At 36.8% G+C, this 20,901-nt stretch overlaps 1 protein-coding gene across 1 annotated transcript in view; it reads left to right on the forward strand.

Annotated features, from left to right (window-relative positions):
- GPATCH2 (G-patch domain containing 2) overlaps positions 1–20,901 on the forward strand; it is a gene marked incomplete at both ends in the record, with an annotated part of 146,848 nt that overhangs the window by 87,183 nt on the left and 38,764 nt on the right. Inside the window, one exon of the mRNA XM_084246165.1 lies at positions 13,892–13,959. Within this exon, the coding sequence (XP_084102291.1) occupies positions 13,892–13,959 (68 nt within the window). The remainder of the gene's footprint in view (positions 1–13,891; positions 13,960–20,901) is intronic.

Raw genomic sequence — 20,901 nt, forward strand, 5'->3', positions numbered from 1 at the left:
TCAAGCTTAACTGAGATTGTTTCAAGTAATTCACTGAAAAGAGTGATGATAACCCTGGTAATAAATATCTCCCACTACACCATTCCTCTTCCTGTGCACCCTCTTTGCACCCAAGTCTCCACCAACTGTATAAGGCCCCTTATTCTTGCCTACCTCTCCTGCGATGTTTGGGCCATCTTGCTACTGGGGTTGTATCTTGGCATCAGCCTTTGAGATAATTAATACAAATAACACAACTGATAGTTAATAGATTGTGATTTCTCTGATTTCCAGATTATCCCCTTTCATTCTCATAATAAGTACCATAAACAGTACCATAAAATGGTACCATAAAATTGTATTGTTTCCATTCTTTTTTTTTTCTTAGAGAATGTTTATTGAAGCAACATTGGCTTAGAACACACTGTGTGATTTAAGGTACACACCTGTTCATGTGTGTGTTACCACACCACCCCCACAGCCAAAGTATTCATAACCTTCCATCCTGGTCAAAATGGTACTGCTTTCATCCCTACTTCATAGATGAGGACATTGAGGCAGCCATCAAGCTAAAATATGGAGATATCAGGAGTCAGAACCAGCTAATCTGGCTCCAGAGTCCACACTTTTCATCACTATGCTGTCTGTTCTTAGGAACCACTTCATGCTTAAGCAAAGAAGAAAATTGATGGAACCCATAAATGCCAGTTTATTTTGTTATACCCTGTGGATGGAATGTCCCGTTGTGATCACCACCTTAGACAGCAGGAATTACTACTAGGAATCCATAGTGCTTTGTTCTCTAATCTCTTCATAAAAGATATATCTTTACCACAATTGATTTTATAACCTGCTGACTGAAAAGTATGATGTAGTATTTTATTACTTGTGGACCATGGAGAAAGATTTATATCCGTTTGAATGTAAAGACGATACTTCTCTTCATGAATACATGTAAAGGGTTAATGTCAGTTTAAGTACAGTGGGGGGGGGGATTTAACAGTTGGAGAGAGAAAACATAGTTTCTTGATTTACTGCATTTGATTTTTTTCATGCACTTCCACTTAATAGCACCACTTAATAGCACCACTTAGTAGCACTGGGTGAGGAGACAGTGGGAATGGACAGCACATGGGGGGGGGGGGCAGGTGTCGGGAAATCAAACAGATTTGCCAATCACCATATCTCATCAGAAAGTACTTTTTTGGGCAAATCAGCCTTTTCTAACAGCCTCTCCCATCTGCTTCCCTCTAAGATATATGCTTATGTGCTCCAGGGATTTTAGAGATTATTGTAGACCCATGTACCACCCTGTGTCCTTGTCACGCATTGATCCTTGGTGATCTCTGGCTGGCCATTCTGGTCTAAACCCTGGCACTACACATACCTGAGTCTGGTTCCATTTGAACTTCTGAGATATCACATGAAACTTGCTTCTGACCTCCAAATTTCTATGCTTCTTTGGTTCCAATACTGTGCTCATCCACTAGTCCCCTCAACAGGCCACAGAAACTCCTGGAACAAAGGCCAGCATTGTTGGCCTACCCCGGGTTGGGTGAAGTTTCTACCCAAATGTGCCTCCTCCCCCAACCTGCCTCCTTGCCTTCTGTGCTTCAGGAAGCAGATGCTCACTTGTCAGACCTTGTGCCTCCCTTCACCCCAGAGTGATAAGGGCATTCTTGCATGGGCTCCTAACCTCCTCCCCTTCTTCATCTTGCTTCTCCACTCCATGTTCTGTGAGAATGAGAAGGGACAGGAAACCCCCATCACAGAGAAGGAGTTGAATCTACAAAACCCACTGTATATAGTTTCCTCTATATGCAGTTTTGCATCTCCAGGCTCAAGATAGAGGAACTGAAAACTCGGGGGGATAGGGATTTACTGAAGGCAAAACCATGACTGTTTAAAATGTGAAAATAACAGTGTTTTATAGTTTTCTTTGTATAGGTCCTTTACCTCTTTTGTTAGATTTATTCCCAAGTATTTGATTTTTTTTGTTTTAATAGTAAAAGGGATTTTTTTTTTGTATTTCTTCTTCTTCAGATTTATTGTTGGTGTATAGGAAGGCTACTGATTTTTGCGTGTTGATTTTGCATCCTGCCACTTTACTGAACTGACTGATTAGTTGAATTAGTTTTTCTGTGGAGTTTTTGGGGTTCTCTATGTATATTATCATATCATCTGCAAATAGTGATAGTTTGACTTCTTTTCCTATTTGGATTTTTTTGCACACAACACTAATGATAAAGGACTGATCACAAAAATCTACAAAGAGCTGATGAGACTCAACAAAAACAAAGAAAATAATCCAGTCAAAAAAATGGGTAGAAGAACTAAAAAGAAATTTCTCTGAAGAGGAAATGCAAATGGCCAACAGGCATATGAAAAAATGTTCAACATCACTTGTAATCAGGGAAATGCAAATCAAAACTACAATGAGATACTGTCTCACACCAGTGAGAATGGCACATATTAAAAAAACTAGCAACAGCAAATGTTGGCGAGGGTGTGGAGAAAAAGGAACTCTCCTGAACTGTTGGTGGGAGTGCAAACTGGTCTAACCACTATGGAGAGCTGTGTGGAGAATTCTGGACCTACTAAACATAAAGCTTCCATATGATCCAGCAATTCCACTCCTAGGTATTTACCCAGAGGACACAGAAACATCAATTCCAAAGAGCACCTGCACCCCTATGTTTATAGCGGCACTGTTTACAATAGGTAAGCTTTGGAAACAACCCAAATGCCCAAAAATAGATGACTGGATCAAGAAGATGTGGTACATATACACCATGGAATATTACTCAGCATTCAAAAAAGATAAACATATGCAATTTACAGCAACATGGATGGAGCTGGAAGGGATCATGCTCAGCGAAATAAGCCAGAAAGAAAAAGAAAAATACCGGATGGTCTCACTCATAGCAGGAATCTAGAAAACTTAAATAAGGGACCAGGAAAAAGAATAACTATAAGAAAGAAAATATCAAAATCAACAAATAACTATGAACAAGAGACTCTCTATGGGGGGTGGGGGGTGGGGAAAGGAGCGCTTGTGGTAAAAATAAGGGGGTTGTAATTGTATGGGGAATATAAAAATAAAAATTAAAATTAAAAAAATAAAATGTGAAAATAATGTCTCCTTTTTTGTTTCTTTTCATTAACTTTTGACTTGGTATACCCTTTTTTTAATAGAGTCGAGTCGGACAATATCAACAAGTCAGAATAATTTAGCTCAGTTTTTGAAGTCCTGGGAAGATACTATTTTATGGAACAAACTATATGGAACTTCATTAGCTACCCAACTTATATTTGAGCAAATTTCGTGTGTAATAAGGCTTCTTTCCTTTTTTCCAAAATGTGAATGATCACACCCATCTGTGTTTGACGTGTTTCTGCCCTCCTTCCATCAGCTTCCATGCTTCCCATCTTCAATTTAAGTCTCAATGCCTCCAAAAAGCATGTTTGCTAAGTTGGGCTTTAATGATCTCTCTTTTTTGAACTGCTCTTGCAGTTCCGATGAAATGCACATAGCTTAGCGGTTGTTTCATCTTTATTGGTTTCAGATATTTTAAATTTACAACATATTGTTTAGTGGGATTTATAGTTGCAGTTTTTTAGGATCTTCTAGGGCACCAAGCAGAGTACTGGGCGTGTAAACTAGATGTTCATTATCTCTTCTCCTTTTCTGCATTTTTGACCCACTGAATGGCATGTTATTGCTATTTTTAAGAATAAAGGTAGAACTAAACCATTATAACTGTCTTCATTATAAATATTAATTAGGGGTTGAATTGGTACATGTAATGCGATGCCCAGATAACACTGACTTGAATAGGAACCGGTCTTGTTTATTCCCTCAGTTCCTGGGGAGGCATTTGATGGATTCCTTATCCAGATAAAGGATAGTAGGAGAGAGACCTTTGATTCTTTGATATTCATGCTTAGCCAAAAAACAAAAGTTATTGCCTTTTTACAATCTCAAGTACAAAGAAGGTCACAAGACCCATGGCCAGCTGCTAAGTTCCTTGAATGAAGTTTCTGAGAAGCCCCACCCACCCACTCACTGCAGGTATTTCTCCTTGGCCAGAGTTTACCTCACATGGCCAACTCTGACTGTATGTTTTTAGTATGCAGTAGAATATTTACTTCTATCAATTTATTACTAATTCTACTAGTAAGTATGCACCAAAAATGAGAGTTTGTGAAATATGAGACACTGATTTTTTTTTTTACTTGAAATACATATTAACCAAAGGATATTACAAGTTGCAAATTATTTGGAATTTGGGTTGTCATTCATTGAGCAAAGATAGTATGTAATATAATATACTAAAGTTATTCTTATGCTGTTATTATCACTGTGTTTTTTAATTAACTCATTCATGCATATGTTTATACCTTAAAGGTAGTTATCATATGTTTATACTTGTGATCTTGTCCTCTCCCCTCTCAAATCCAAGTTACATATTTTTAAGTTATAGATTTTTTTTTTACTGCAATTAACAGTATAATAATCAAGTCTTGAACTGCATTACACAAGATTGAGTGGTTACCTGCATATTAGCTTCGGGAGAACAGCTAATGTCTTAAGTGTTTTATTTGCTAATATAAACCTTATTAAAATAATCAGTGTAAAAATGTGAAGATGATCAGCATTTTTCTTATAAATTACTATCAATGTATCCTTGAGATTCTAAGAAGCAATTTTTTAAACATCAAAATCTGCTGTAATTTTTTTCTCCCTAATGTAGATTAAGATTCCATACAATATTACTGTCAGCTTAAGGAGGGAAAAATTGATTAGTTTGCAGAAACAATAAAATAATATGCAATCCAAAAAGATGTATGTATTTTTTATGATGCATTGTCATTTAATGTTGAAAGGAAATACTTTTAAGTTACTGAAATGTTGATCATATGTTTCAAGTATCAAAATAATTTAAGTAATTTCTAACAAAGGACTTAAAAGTTTTCTTAGTCTGCTTACATTCTTTAAGTAAAGTTTTAGTGTACTTGGTAGAATTGTTGTCCAAAAAAACTACCTTAATGACTTTTTTATGTCCTCAAGCATATTTGTTGAATATCACAATTATCTTTACCACTGTGTTACCTCTCATCTCTTCTATTAGAAAAGAAAAGCAATTCTCATGTAACAAGCTTTTCAATATGTTGTAACTCCTGTTAGAGATGAAAACTAGTGAGTATACCCTATTTGTTTCTTAAGTTCTGTTGATTTATATTAATATAACAGACTGTCTTTATATTAATATAATAGACTGTTTTCCAAGAGAAAACATGGTTTAGCTTAGTTTGCTCTCTATACATGACTTCCCTTCTGTGGAACTGAGGGAGGTAGAAGGGACAGCCTCAGACACTCATTAGAATTTTTACTTGCTGTCTGAAATTCCTTGAAATACTTGAACATCACTTTTAAAAGCATTTTGAATGTTCAGAGAGATGAAAGCATTTTTATAAACAAATTATTTGGCAGGAGCTACATCATGTGCTGTATATTTCAGGCTAATAACAAGGGCTCTCAGTGGGTCAGTGTGTCATATCCCAGCGGTGTCTAGTGAGATGGAGGGTTATCTTATATGTCAGCTAGCTAACCCTGTGAACAGGCAAGATAATGGGACTGAATTCTGAAATGAGGGTTGAAATATACCAGAATATCATTACATGTGAGAACAATAACTTTTTAAAATAAATGTAGCCACCTTTTGACATCATTAGGCATATGTGATCATTTTCATGGTGTGTGTGTATGTATAAAGTGGATAGATAGGGTAGAGTATGAATTGAATCAAATATGTAATTGTATGTTTAAGTAGATAAATTTGTAGAAATTACAAATTTTGCCAAACCCAGGGGACTTTTATTAATAAAAAGCTATTGTGCAAAAATTGAAGCACTTTTTCCTTGTTATGATTACTGAATTAATATTACCTAGCACTAGTGAGGTTTCAACTTCTTAAGTGCTATTTTAAGTTTTGAATATAATATTAGTTCTGCCCAAATCTTTTAAAATGCTTTACTATGATTTTAGGATAGCATTGTCATAAACCATTATATAAAATATTAATGCTTTTTTAATCAAAAATTCTTTAAAATGTTTTAATTCAGTTTTTCTATGTATTTTCCTGTAAATTCAGTTTGCCAAACCTAACTATTAATTTGAGAAAAGGTGTGTGTCTGTGAGTGTGAGAGTGTGTGTGTGTAATGGATCGCAAGAAAGTATTTTTAAATGTAGATGTGAATTGCTTGATATGCATTGTATAGAATAACCTATATAATATTACGTATGTGTTAGAATTATTAGAAAATATATAGATTCTGATTATAATCTAAGTACATTGCTGAAATTAAGTTTTACACCCTCTTATGCACTTTTATTTTTACTGCTTTGGTATTTACTCTTATAAAAGGCGGGTTTTATGCACTATGGATTTTGCATAAACATATGCTGACATATCCTGTTTCTTGAAACATGTATATTTTAAGCATCATGAATGAGTGGTTTAGGAAGCCTTTGGTCAGCCAGCAGAGGCCACTCACAGCTTGCTACTAAACTGGACAGCAAAGTGAAATTCTTTCTTTAATCACTGTTAGGCCATCATTCTAAGCTGGTTAATTTTTAGTATCATACTCAAAAAAGAAAATTATTGCCATGGAGCAGTATGAAAGAATTTTTTGCTGAGTATTTGTTTGTTAATTGTGTTATAAATAATTGTTTTCTATTAAAATATCTAGATCATTCATTATTAGTGTATACCAGAAATGAGAATTTATGCCCTTAATAATTAGAAGTATTATTATTCTAATAGGCCAATAATTCTAATTCTTAATTGTTAATGCTGACTGATTTTTAACTGGGTAAAAAACTAAAGTGTGGATTTTAAATAATGACACTGTTGAGGTTTAGATTAAAAACATGACACTTGCTAGTGTCTGTGTGCATGTCTGCACTTTCTAGCCCTTATCAGTTTGCATTTGACAATTCTTTTAAAGAAATACATGTGCAACAATTACTTAAATATGCACTAAGATGACTTCCCAATTACCTAAAGTTCACCTTCACCCCTGCTTCCTCTGCAACTGGCAACAATAAGGTTCACATCTCCCCTGTGACACACACTTTTGGCCCTGCTTGGTAAGATGACACTCAACCCAGAGGAAACTGTGTTTTTTCTGTGCTTTATTTCCTGCAACTTTTTTGTTGTTGCTCTCTGCAAAACCTTTTTGGCTTGAAGGTATAAACTCTTATTTAGTGGGAGAGCTCTGATTTTGAGGGAAAAAGTAGCCCAAGTTTAATTTTTCAAGTTCCTTCACACATTCTCATCACAGAAAATCTGTTCCTTTCCAGCACATTTTTTAGTATTTTGCTACTTTGGCTGTAATGACTAGGAGCAGAGCCATGTGTTATTCTTGTCAGTCTGTCCATAGCATGTGCTGACAACCCTTGCTGGTACCACCTCACTCACTTTTATCTCTATTTAAAATATCCCCTTAGGTTACCCTAAAGACACAAGGAAGGACCAGCGTGTCCTTGGATATATAATTTGGGACTGAAGAATTTCCAAAACTAGATTCAGGCCAGTATTTCTGAGTACCAATCCCCAATACAGATATCACTTCTTTTGGTTGTTTCAGACTATTGTCTTTGTGTCATCCCTTGTGTAGGAAAACATAGTAGGTTGTGAGGACAACAACTCGGTTCAAATCCAGCTCTGTGGATCTTTGTGCTCAGGGGCCAGGACCCCTATTTCAGTGATGTCAGTTTTGTTATCTTGTATCTAAGAATAATGAAGTCTATTCACTCTAACTACCTTGCTGGTGAAAACATCTTAAAAGCAAGAACACTAATGGAGTGTGATTGTCACTAATGACAATAATAATTACTTATAATCATATTTGTTCTTGACATTATCACATTTTCTTTGTGGTTTTCCATGCTCACATCCTTCTAAGGAGGATTAAAAATTGCCTAGTTAAAAATATAAGGCAACCATGTAGAATCCTTAACCTTGACAAATATCAGGTTTACCCACTGCAGGATAATTCAGACCACACCTAAGCTGTGAATAGCAGATGCCACACATGATAGATCCCAGTGGAAGTTATTCTAAAAGTTTTATCAGTGTGAGCTCTGCTGATAATGACCGAGATTGTTTATGAATGTTGGTCTATTTAAAGATATGAATGAATGAAAAAAAAAATAAAATAAAGATATGAATGATGATGAAAACCTGGCCTAACTTTTTTTAGTGTTAAGAAACACTAGCTTCTACAAAATAGGTTCTACAAAATTCCAAACTTTGAGATATTTTCTCAGGTAGAAAACCAAGTTATCAGCATAAACTTAGTCCTGGTATCTCAAGTAATTTGCCTTTCTTCAGAAAAGGATGTGTCCTTCCTGAAGAGTTCTTCTTAGAGGACAAGGCCTGAGCTAAAGCTCCTGGTAGGTGAGACTTAAGTGACCTCTTCCTAATATCTCACCTCTTACCAGGTACCAGGGAGCATGCTGAACACACTTTCTGTCCTTCCCTTTCTTGTACCCAGTAAGGAGGATTTTTACTGAGCCACTGCATAATTCATACTTTACTTTAATGGAAATCTCGACATATGAAGGTGCAATATGAATTACTTTTCTTTTTTAAAAAAAAGAACACTTGGAAATAGAGTTCCCTTAACTCAGGGCTTTATCATGACATCAAAAAGTTTGGTTCAGTGGAACAATACAAGCGAATTGTATGTCACTTGTCATATAGTACATGTAAAAGCATAATTTTATACACACTATAGGTAACTAGTACTAAATATTTGATGAAAAATATCAAGTAGGGGAGTTTGGGTTTAGAACAAGGAGCGGTCGGTTACCACGCAAGGAGCTGGAAAGAGGGAGGACACTGGAAAGTAAGGATCAGATTAGGGAGGACTTTGAATGAATTTTTCATTAGTTTTAATTTTACTTTCAGTGTACAGCTGTGAAAGGCTCTGGAATGAGAAAAATTGACATGTGAAAAGCAGTGATTTAGAAAGTTGAATTTAGAATTTTGGTTAGGTGATTGCAGCAGGGAGAGATAAATCGCATGTAATCGCATGTAACTCCCTCCTCAGAGGTGATTGTTCCCTCCTTATTCCTCTTAAATAAGGTAACTACTATGTTTGCCTTTTTTTTTTTTAATTTTTTTTTTTTTAAGATTTATTTATCAAGAACCGGGGTATAGGCCAGATGCGCGGGAGGGTGAGAGAAATCACCAGAGACAGAGTGGGGAACAGAACAAGCGTACTGACTGAAATACACTGCTGAGGGGAGCAGCGGGCGTGAAAGGAGAGGTCTGCCATGCATTATGGATTCTCGCCAGCCGGCCGGGATCAAACCGCCACTGCAGAGGCTGCAGACAGCTTCACAGTGCGGGGCTCAACTGCCTGCGCCACCAGGGGAGGCCCTATGTTTACCTTTAATCTTATAAATGATAGCTATGTATGCTGCTTAAATGGTCTCTTTTTTATATTTTCTTTAAAAGTAATTCTAAAGAAAATTTTTACTTTTTTGTATGTTGCTTTAAAAATACTTGTAATGTTATTTTTTTGAATGTTTTTTAACCCCAAATAGATTGTGCTGCTTGTCATTTCTGACTCTTTTATAATAATGTATATGTGAAGAGATGACGCAATGAAATATTTTATTCATTCCCCCAGCTGTCTCATAACAGATCTTTTTAAAAAACCAATATAAAGCTCAGGTGCCCTCACTTGAACTACTTTTGGAGAATCTTTATTTTAAATATATGGCCAAAAGATAAACATTTTATACATTCATTTTAATAGCTACTAATGAAAATCAGTTTCTGTAAACATTTAGAATATTATTTTCTTATGCTAGGTTTTTAATAATGACAAATGTGTAGGTTACCAACTACAAAACTTTCCTTCTACTTCTTTGCTCTCCTGCCCTTACCCCCAGGGTTTCAAGTCCTATTTTTAAGCCTGTTTTCATTGAGTTGCTGTCTTTAATTTCCATCATGGATATCTGACACATGTGGAATGTACCAGGGGCCTTCATGCAGAGCCTGCTAAACTCTAAAGGCTTGTTTCTTTCTTCAGAGAAGTTGAGTCAAATTAATAAGGGTCCTTGGAGAAGTGAGTAACTTCTGAATCTGACGTACTGGCAAGGAGACTCAGGTACTGTCTTCCTCTAGCCTGGAGCTGGACAGATAGATTGACCAGTCCTCACAAAATCTGAAATTCCTTCTTTTAAAAGGCAACTTGCCACCACAAGTATTTGTCAGTGTGGGCCCTGAAGCAGAATAGCATTTGGAAAGCAAATAAAATATAAATGAGAAAAATGAGCAAAGTTGAAGTGGAATAGCTGTACTAGAGGAAAAGAGGAAGGCGGACATAAAACGTTGTTAACTCATGGAAGGAATCTTGATCATGAGGAATGCGAGTAGGATAAGACAACCTCTTTTTAATCCTCAAAGACTGGAGTGTCTCAGATTTGGGAAGTGATTTATTGCACTATCTAATGTAGAAGAATGGGTTGGAAAGCAGGGGGTTTGGTGATAAGAAAATGACAATGAGATATACAAGCAACTGTTCTGTTTATCTTTTGAAGAAAGTCATACACCTAGTGTCAATCAATGATGGAAAGATGAAATTGTTTTGACTATAGTAAATTTGAGAAACAGCATTTTGTTATTGATATTGTGAAAATTACTATATAGACTCCCTACATAAAGGTGGTCATGAGGCTAGGGGAAAGTTCCCAAGTTTGACTGTCAAGAAGCTACAGGACCGAGCAGGCCAACCTTCTCTAAGCCCCAGACGAAGGAAGGAGGGTCCTCACCTAATGAATGCCCTTCTAAAAGCTATAAAAGAGGGTGCCACCTACGTAAGGGAGTTCTTGGCCTTGAGACTGCACTTTCCAAATTGCCTTGCCATTGGTGTTTTCAGTAAGCCCATTTTGTTAGTGAGATAGCTGGTTGTTTTTTATTGGAGGTTGGCAGTGTCATTTAGCTAGAATTCCCATTTACGGGAATTGGCCATATGGATTTTGATAATGGTATTTGTACAACTGTTATTAAATTCACATCTTTCACTCCTACATTTCTGCTTTCTGAGGTTGATAATTTAATTGTAAGCAACATCAAAAATCTAGTCCATTGTGGTCTTTAGTATTAGTTTATTTCATAGTCTTTGAAAAGCCAGAAGTTGATATTTTAGCTATCAGCATCTATTTCTTTTAAATTTCAAGTTTATTTTAAAAAAAGTTAATATGTAAGAAGCATTGCTAATGAAAGGAATATTCTAAATTTATTTAGGACTAAGGTCACTGTCAGTGTAGTTGTATTTAGCAAATGAATCATAAGAATGCAGAACATACAATGTGATATCTAAGATTGTCATCAGTAAATATTGGCTAATTATATAAATGATTGCCACCAGAGTTTTGGCAAGTAACAAGAGTTGGACTGTGCAGATTAGTTTCTCATGAAGAGCAGAGTGCCTGCTTCCCTATCAAATCTTGTGGAATAAAAGCTAACAAATAAATCTTACTATGTGGATATTTTGTTGTATATTTAAAGAGATAGGATTTTTTTTTTAATTTGTGATTTCTTTCTAAGACGTTTCTAAAGTGATAAAGGCATTTTTTGAGAATAATCAACACAGTTGTTTAATAGAAATTAATACTTTCCTCTGATGTTTAAAACTGGTTTATTTTTAACTCTGAATTATGAATTTTTATAAGCAATTCTTTATGACTGGGGTTTCTTGATAATGTATAATTCTTTGAATATATACTAACAGTTAATCACATTAAACATGTATTTTCAGGTTTAAAATAAACTGGAACTCCAGTGAATTCTGTATGCAGATCTGATTTGTAGATTTTGGTAAAGGGTATCCAGTCACTACAGTAGCAGTAGGTTCCCATTATAAGAACATTTCACTCCTGAGATGGACCAAGTGACCTTGACCCTGAGAAAATCATCATGCACAGATCTCAGTGTTGCTGTATTTCAATTTTTTTAAGTCTAAGTTCTGCCTATTTGCTTATCTTTCAAAGTAAAAAGAAATTGACTTGAAATAACAATAATGAATATCTACCTCTATTTTTTAAGTGCCTTGTATTGGGTAAAATGTAAAGTTATTTAAATATGTACATTTGATACTATATATCTTTTGTGAGTTATTTTCTGCATTTGAAGTTGAGCTTAAAGTTTTTAAGTAGATATAGATATGATTTCTGAGAAATACATGGTATGATTATTTCTGACTAGATTGAAAGCTTACATTTGTATTGTGGTATAAATTAGTTATAAATGCTGTTTTATTGTAGTCGGTGGCATTGTTTTCATCAGGCAATTTATCACATGGTTGTATGTGAAATTTCTTCATTTATTAAATTTCAGATTATGTATTTCAAGCCAGAGCAAGACTTAAACATTTTTTCCATAAGTGTAGCTTCAGGTAAACAAGCAATTTTAGCCCTGAAAATAGCTTCTGCTTCTGTCAACACGTTGTTTATTCTTTCTCTGAGATAAAAAGTTCAGTTTTCTGATATTTGTACCAAGATAAAGTCAGTAAACAAGATTAATATAGTGTGGAAAAGGTTGTCAGCAGCCCTGGCAAAGGAAATAAGTCGCCTGTACATAGAGCATACTGTAAACTGAATAAAAGTGTCAGGTCCACCATGAGATAATGTGATCATGAACCTCTAACAAAGCATGACATAGGCACAGTCGGCTTTTCTCAGAGCCACAGTGTAGCAAATGGATTACTGTCTTCCAGGGAGACCCACTGGAATAGCATGAAAACCTCATTTGGAGATGCGTGCGGGCTGTGGTCCTGAAGTTGAGCCGCGAGTTCACTTGTGGTGCTCAGACTGTGGGGTTATTAATGCCACGACCTCTGCATATTTGCAATATTTGCATTTTTTGGAATTCAGAGTGGATGCTGGGGTCCTTGTCACCCAGTTGATACAAGAGGAGATACATATTGGGAAGTGTTAGTTGTTCTTCAGAGATAGTTTCCGTCTCTTCCTGGCTTTCCTCTCCCCCACCTTTTTTTTTTGATTCTGTCCTTTAAGTGGAACTTCTGACATTATAGAGATTATAGAGTGCTTTTTGTTTTAATTATTATTATGACAGCATGATTTAAATCCTTTTGCTGTATATTTATGTTTAGTTGATTGTGATGTTAGGTTCATTCCTGTTTGGCGTTTGTGTTGATGACCTTCTTTTGATAAGATAGGAAAGCTGTGAATTTTTTAATAGGAGTAGCAGGAATGTAAAAAAAATACTGAACCTTTAATTCTTTGTCAACTTTTTAATTTTACTTAGAAATAAAGGAACGTTTTTCTCTTAGGTAAAATTACATTTCGTTTTATGTGAATAAACAGGTAATTTCTAATCAACTGGGAAAACTATACAGTAGACACTCCCTTGACTTAAGTTTTGTGTGTATATAAATGCCTGCGCTGTGAGACATGTTGTTATATTTAAGAATTAACCTCAAATATGTTGGGCCTCAGAAATGGCATCTGCTCAACACTAATCTAAGCAAATAAACCTTTTTTTCCCTACATATAATCAAATGTATACACAATTTAACTATATTTGAACTGACACTGGTATCTAGCTCATATTTTTTTTTTCTGTTATAAAGATACTTTAAAATAGTCTAAAGTTCTAGCAGTGGAACTACACTAGACCCAAACAAACAGAACATTCCTTACCAAATTTAAATTATACTTTTGGTCCTTGCAATTTTATCTTAGGTTGTGAGAAGTGATGTTATCATCTGAATTTTTGAGTAGATGTCCTCAAATGGAATTGCACCTATTAGTCACTGTCTTCTTACAAACTCAAATGTGATTTGATTTTGGTGTATAATCTCCTTTCAGGTGACCACATCGGGCCCCGTAAATAACAAGAGGATGGTTCACTTTTCTCCAGATTCTCATCACCATGAGTGAGTACTCATTGTGTTTATATAGCCATGTGGAATATTCTGCAGCTTTTTTGGGGGGGAAATTGGCAGCTATTGTTAGTAAAGATAGTTTAATTTGTACCTAAGAAGCAATAAATATGTGCCAATTAACAAAAACATCTTAATGAAATGCAAAGCAGAAAGTTAAAGGGTTTTAAAAGGCTGTCATTCTTTTGTTTTAGTTGTGCTAGAATTTGAAATCCATGCATTATTGCATCCATATATTATCTTAAAATATTCAACTTTTCACTGCATGAAAGGAACATCAAGTCCCTACCTACTCTTTCATCCTTCTTCCTGCCCTACCCCAATCTGGATGTTAATTCTGTTTCTAAGTACATCTTTGTTGGAAAGCCTCAATACATTCTATATTTTGGCTGAATACCATAGGTCCCCTGTGAAGTTGGTTGAACTTGAGAAAGGCTATAAAGTATGGAGGGTCATGAATTATTGAATCAATTTTTTTTTCTTGCATGTAATCATATTAGCATCCATTAGGTCCTATTTTTTAAATCTACTCCTTAAAAAACACAAAGCAAATTATTGTTCAAATATAGTTTAACAATATCATAACCTTCCATTTTAATAGCTGATTTCGTTCTTTTTTCAATTATTCTGTAAGATCTAACTTCAGTCTTTTTTCCCACTTAAACTGAAAGAAAACAACAAAGAGTAGAGCATTTATTTGCTCAAAATGAAACCAGGGCCTCCCTGGTAGCCCAAGGGGTTAAGCACAGCACTGTGAAGCTATCCGCAGCCTCTGCAGCACGAGTTCAATCCCTGGTCAAGGAGGTGACCCACACATGGTGCAGCAGACTTCTGTCTTGCCCGCTGCTCACCTCAGCAGTGTTTTTCAGTCAGTCTCCATGTTCTGTTCCCTACTCTGTCTCTAGTAAACCCTCTCACCCCCCGCACCTCTGGCATGTACCCCAGTTCTGTTCTTGTATGCATAAATAAATAAATCTTAAAATATATAAAACTGCCCATGTGGCCTCTTGCTAGTGGAGAGAGCTCCTTAGCACATCATTAAAAACTCTCCCTAATCTCTTCCTCCTGTTACCTTTTCAGCGTATCTGTGATCTCTCCCTCATAACCTTCGTGATCTGGCTCTCTGTTCTCCCTCTACTCCCTGGATTTAGCCTCTACTTCCCTGCACTCCTGGGATTTGCTCATGCATGCCTTTTCTCCTACCCAGATGCTTCAAGATCGTCCTTGTTGGTCAAGACTGACAAAAACCACCATTTTATCAGAATGCTCTAAATTCAAGTAACAGAATACAAATCTAACAATAGATGGAACCAAAAGTTTGTTTCTTTTCAGAACCACTCACCCACTCCTTAATTCTCATGACCAGAACTGTGTTACTTGGTAACCAATACTTTCAAAGACTACAAGAGACTAGGTATCTGGCAAATTTTTTTTTAAAGATTTATTTATTTATTTATACAAGTACTGGGTACAGTCAGAAGTGCGGGAGGGTGAGAGAATTCACCAGAGCCAGAGTGGGGAGCAGAACAGGCAGACTGATGAAACACAATGCTAAGGGGAGCAGCGGGCGCAACAGGAGAGGTCTGCGCGCCATGTGGGACCCTCGCTGGCGGCCAGGGATCGAACTGGCGCTACAGAGGCTGCGGGCAGCTTTGCAGCCCAGCGCTCAACCACTGCGCCACCAGGGGAGGCCCATATCTAGCAAATTTTTAAATCAATCATGTTTCATGACTTGAATCTGATGCATAGTTGCCCTTAACAAAATGAGGATAAAAGTATGCTTTCGACTGGGAAGCAGCTAACAGATGTGTCCTATTCAAGCTTATTGCCACCTCCACACCCACTCTTCTCTCCACACAGACATACGGTGTGGAGTACCTTTCCTGCCTCAGCCAAAGGAGACCACTCGAAAATCTCATTCAGTCACTTTGCCTCTCTCCAAATTTCATCCAGGATTTCCAAGTGGCTTGAAAATTTAATCAGATCTGGCTTTGGCTCCTTGTGGTAGATGGCCTATAAATTAGAAGTGTCTGCTATACCATACAGATGGTTTGGAGGCCGGCTCTGTCAACAAGAGCTCCTATTCAGGAAATAGGCACTTAATTCTCAGTGCGCCTCCAGATGGATCCACATGGACAGGGAGTTCTCCTTGCTGCTTCTTGGAAGACTATCATTGTGATTTATACTCAAAGATTACAACTGATACATTCATGACAACAGATTTCCTTCCTTCCTCCCTCCCTCCCTCCCTTTTTGGTTCATTGAGGTATAACTGACAAAAATTGCGATATGTCTAAGGTGTACATGTGATAATCTGATATGCATACACATTGTGAAAGAATTCGCACCATCCAGTTAATTAACACATCTGTTACCTACATATTTACCTTTTTTCCCCCCCGAGAACACTTATCTACTCCTAACAACTTCCCAGTGTACAATACAATAGTATTAATTATAGTCTTATACTGTGCATAAGATCCTCAGCCCTTACTCATTATAACTGAAAGTGTGAGCCCATTTATAGCCTCTCACTCTTCTGTTCCCCCATTTCCTGCTATCTATCATTCTCGTGTTTTATGAGTTTGAGGTTTGTTTAATCTGATTTTAGATTCCACATATGAGAATAACATGCAGTGTTTATCTTTCTGTCTTGCTCATTTCAGTTAGTATAATGACCTATAGATTTATCCACGTTGAGATATACATGCATTTGCATTTTCTTTATCTGCTCCTCTGTCAATGGATGCTTAGGTTGTTTCCACATCTTGGCTATTATGAATGATGCTTCAGCAAACATGGGGGTGCGGATATCTTCAAGATAGTGATTTCATTTCCCTTGGCCGTATATGCCAAAGTAGGATTGCTCATGGTAATGAGTATGGTATGGTAGGTCTATTCTTAAGTTCTTAAAGAATCGTTCTACTGTTTTCCACAGTGAATGCACCAGTTTTCACTGCAGTGCACAAGGCTTCCCTTTTCTCCACATCCTCACAGCATTTGTCATTGCTTGTCTTTGTGACAGCAGACATCCTAATATAATAGGTATGAGGTGATAGCCCATCGTGGTACTGGTTTACGTTTCCTTGAGGATGAGCAATGTTCAGCACCTTTTCATCTACCTGTTCACCATATATATGACTTATTTGGAAAAATATCTATTCAGATCCTTTGCTCACTATTTTTTTTTAAAAGATTTTATTTATACAAGAGCCAGGGTACAGGCCAGAGGCAAGAGGATTCACCAGAGACAGGTACAGGCACAGGAGGGTGAGAGGATTCACCAGAGACAGAGTGGGGAACAGAACAGGCAGACTGACTGAAATATACTGCTGAGGGGAGCAGCGGGCGAGATAGGAGAGGTCTGCTCCCCATGTGGGTAGCTTCTGAGGCCAGCGGGGATCGAACCGGCACTGCAGAGGCTGTGGACAGCTTCACAGCGCTGCGCTTAACTGCCTACGCTACCAGGGAGGCCCTCACTTTTTTTTAAAAAAAGATTTATTTACTATATAAGAACTGGGCCAGAGGCGTCGGAGGGTGAGGGAATTCACCAGAGACAGAGCAGGGAGCAGAACAGGCAGATGACCAAAAGCACTGCTGAGGGGAGAAGCGGGCAAGACAGGAGAGGTCTGCCACGCCATGTGGGTATCTCCCTGGCTGGCCGGGAATCGAACCGGCATTGCAGAGGTTGCAGACCGCTTCACAGTGCTGCACTCAACCCTCTGTGCCACCGGGGAGGCCCTCCTTTCCTCACTTTTTAACTGGATTATTTGGATTTTTGCTATTGAGTTTTATGAGTTCCCTATATATTTTGATATTAACACCTTATTAGATGTGTGGTTTGCAAGTATTTTCACCCATCCATAGGATGCTTTTTCATTTTGTTAATGGTTTCCTTTCCATGCAGCAACTTTTTTAGTAGTACCATTTGTTTATTTTTGCTTTTGTTGCTCTTGCATTGGGTATCAAAAAAAAATAATAATAATAACAATTGCCAAGGCCATCAAGTTACCCCTTGTGTTTTTTTCTAGGAGTCTAAGGCTTTTAGGTCTTAGATTTAGGTCTTTTTTTTTTTTAAAGATTTATTTATTTATGCATACAAGAACTGGGGTACAGGCCAGAAGTGCGGGAAGGTGAGAGGATTTACGAGAGACAAAGTGGGGAACAGAAGAGGCAGATTGACTGAAAACACTGGTAGGTCTATTCTTAAGACCTACCTTACATCTACATTTAAAGTCTAATCATTAATGTATGATAGGTTTCTTTTAATAGGAAATTGTTAACCCAGATAAACTAAATGTTTATTAAAATTACTAACAGAGAGGTACACAAAAGTCATAGTACTCTCAATCTAACTAAAATAGAGAATTTAGTGCTTATTTTCTGTGTGTAAAAATAACATGTTGAGTTTTGAAATTCACATGTAACCATTCTCTTGACCTCCTGGAGCAGCGGGAGAGCCTGGAGAGGCCTGCTGTGCCATATGGGTTGCGCCCTGGCCGGCCGGGGATCGAACTTTTGCTGCAGAGGCTTCTGGATAACTTCATAGTGCTGTGCTTAACCCCTTGCACCACCAGGAAGGCCCAGATTCAGATCTTTTAATTTGAGTTGATTTCTGTGCATGGTTTAAGATAGGTGTCTAGTTTCATTCTTTTGCATGTGACCAGTTTTCCCAGTACCATTTATTGAGGAGACTAACCCTTTCTCCATCATATAGTTTTCATTCTTTTATCATAAATTAATGGACCATATATGCATGGGTTTATTTCTGGGCTCTATTCTTTTCCATTGTCAGTTTTTTCTTTTTAGTCCCAGCTATACTGTTTTGATTGTTATAGCTTTCTAATACTTAGATTGAATATTTCTATACTTGCATTGAACCTGTGGATTACTTTGAACATCTTGACAATATTAATTCTTCCAATTCTTAAACATGATATATCTTTCTATTTATTTGAGTCCTTTTTCATCTCCTTCATTAATGTTTTCTAGTTTCCAGTGTAAGAGTGTTTCACCGCCTTGATAAAAATTATCCCCAAGTATTTTATTTCTTTATGATGCAACAGAGAGATACTCTGGGGAAGGTATAACTAGAACCCTAATTATATTAGCCATAGCTCCCATGAAGTCTAGCTTCTATGCCACCACTGCCTCCTTCCATGTAAGAGTTCCCACACTTGGTTTCCCAACCTTCAGCTTCCTAGTTATGGGACTTTCCTTCAAATTAAATGGTAATTTGTAAGCTGAAACCCCTTCTCTTAGCAAATCTATATTTTCCTGCCTCTCTTCAGACCTGTCCTTTGCCTAGGTATTCTTTATGTAGGTAGGGGATATGAGGAAGGTGCTTGGTAGACCTTACTTACTCTATAAATGTCTTATAAGGAGACATCATAGGATATAACTGTGTGTGATTTTATTTAACAAGGAAACAATTTTCACACACAGATAAACACAGGCATGAGCACATGGTGTCCCAACTGAGTTTCCCAACACCTTTCTCTATAGTTTAAAAACTGACCACATTCTGCTTCATTTTCTGTCCTTCATTGTCCTAGGGGCAAGCCCAGTATCTGAAAGTCTCCTAATACTCCTTTAATAGAAGATTGTAATTGTGCAGACATACAACTCCACACAGCCTGTTGCCCTTCTTTCATTCATCCTGTCTCCTGTTGTAAAGTCAGGCACATGGGTGTGTGCTACTCAGAATGTGGCAGCACCTAATAGCAGAACAGACAAGGCATTTACTACCTCAGAATGTACAAGTTTCCAAGATGCACAGTAACCAGTAGCTTTCAGGGAATCAATATTCAGATCTTTCTTCCACATACATGCTTTTTCTGAAAATGATTAGCCCAGGTTATTCTGCTGATTCTTGCTTTTCTTCTACTTTAGAGAAAAGGAAGACACCCCATCACCACCACCACATGCTGACCTTACTTTGGCACATTGTCCTATGTCCTGTTTTTTTGTTTTGTTTTGTTTTGTTTTGTTTTGTTTTGTTTTGTTTTGTTTTGTTTTTAATTCATGGTTGAGATTTAGATTCCAGAGTACCTGATTGGATACATTTAGATTCACGGTGATCAAAGTGGTATTTAGAGTCCAACATATATTTTAGAATTAAAAATGGTTGAGTACCTGTCTTGTCAAGAAGACTTTCACAAAACATAATAGAACATCCTACAACTAATGTTTTAAACAAATACTGGATTAGTTCACTGACTTAATCACATAAAAGTAGTCAATTCCAGGGCTGTTGAGATGGCAGCTACTGTATATACTATACTTCCTTTAAGAAATCTTTGGTTTCTTACCTCCCCAAATTCCCATCAGCAATTCTCTACACCTTCAATTTTTCTTTTTTAGGTTTTTATTTTCTGTTCAGTTATAGTATGTGCTACCTCACTCTTTAAATATAGTTATTATATAATTGCTTTAGTTCCCTTAATGGGCTATGAATTTGCCAAGCTCGGAAGCTTTGTCCAGTTCTTCTCAAAGTTTCTCATGGTATGCAGCACACACATCAAATCCTAAGCTCCCAGGTCAAGTTTATCAAATTCTACTCCTGGCTAGGGCTGGAAAGACATACTCCTTCCTGATACTGGCATAAGAGCACAGAGACAGTATTCATTAACTGTGGTTTTGGGTAATCCTGACTGTATTTGCCTCAGAGCTATAATAACCTGTAGTCTGTAACCTGTAATGGAAAATAATTATTAAATATTTAGAAACCCCTAATTGGATAGTAAGCACTACTCTTACTTTCACTCAGTTAATCACTATTCCTAAGTCAATATTTAATTTGCTTTGGGAGATCATCTCTAAAAGCAGTCTGACATAGGGATGTCTGAAATAGAGTTTCAAACTTAAAAATAGATTTTAATAAGTGGGGGAAATAGTTTACAGATTCTAAAACAATAATATTGAGGAATTTTCAGT

Source organism: Talpa europaea (assembly GCF_964194135.1).
Source record: "Talpa europaea genome assembly, chromosome: 10".
NCBI classification, from domain to species: domain Eukaryota; kingdom Metazoa; phylum Chordata; class Mammalia; order Eulipotyphla; family Talpidae; genus Talpa; species Talpa europaea.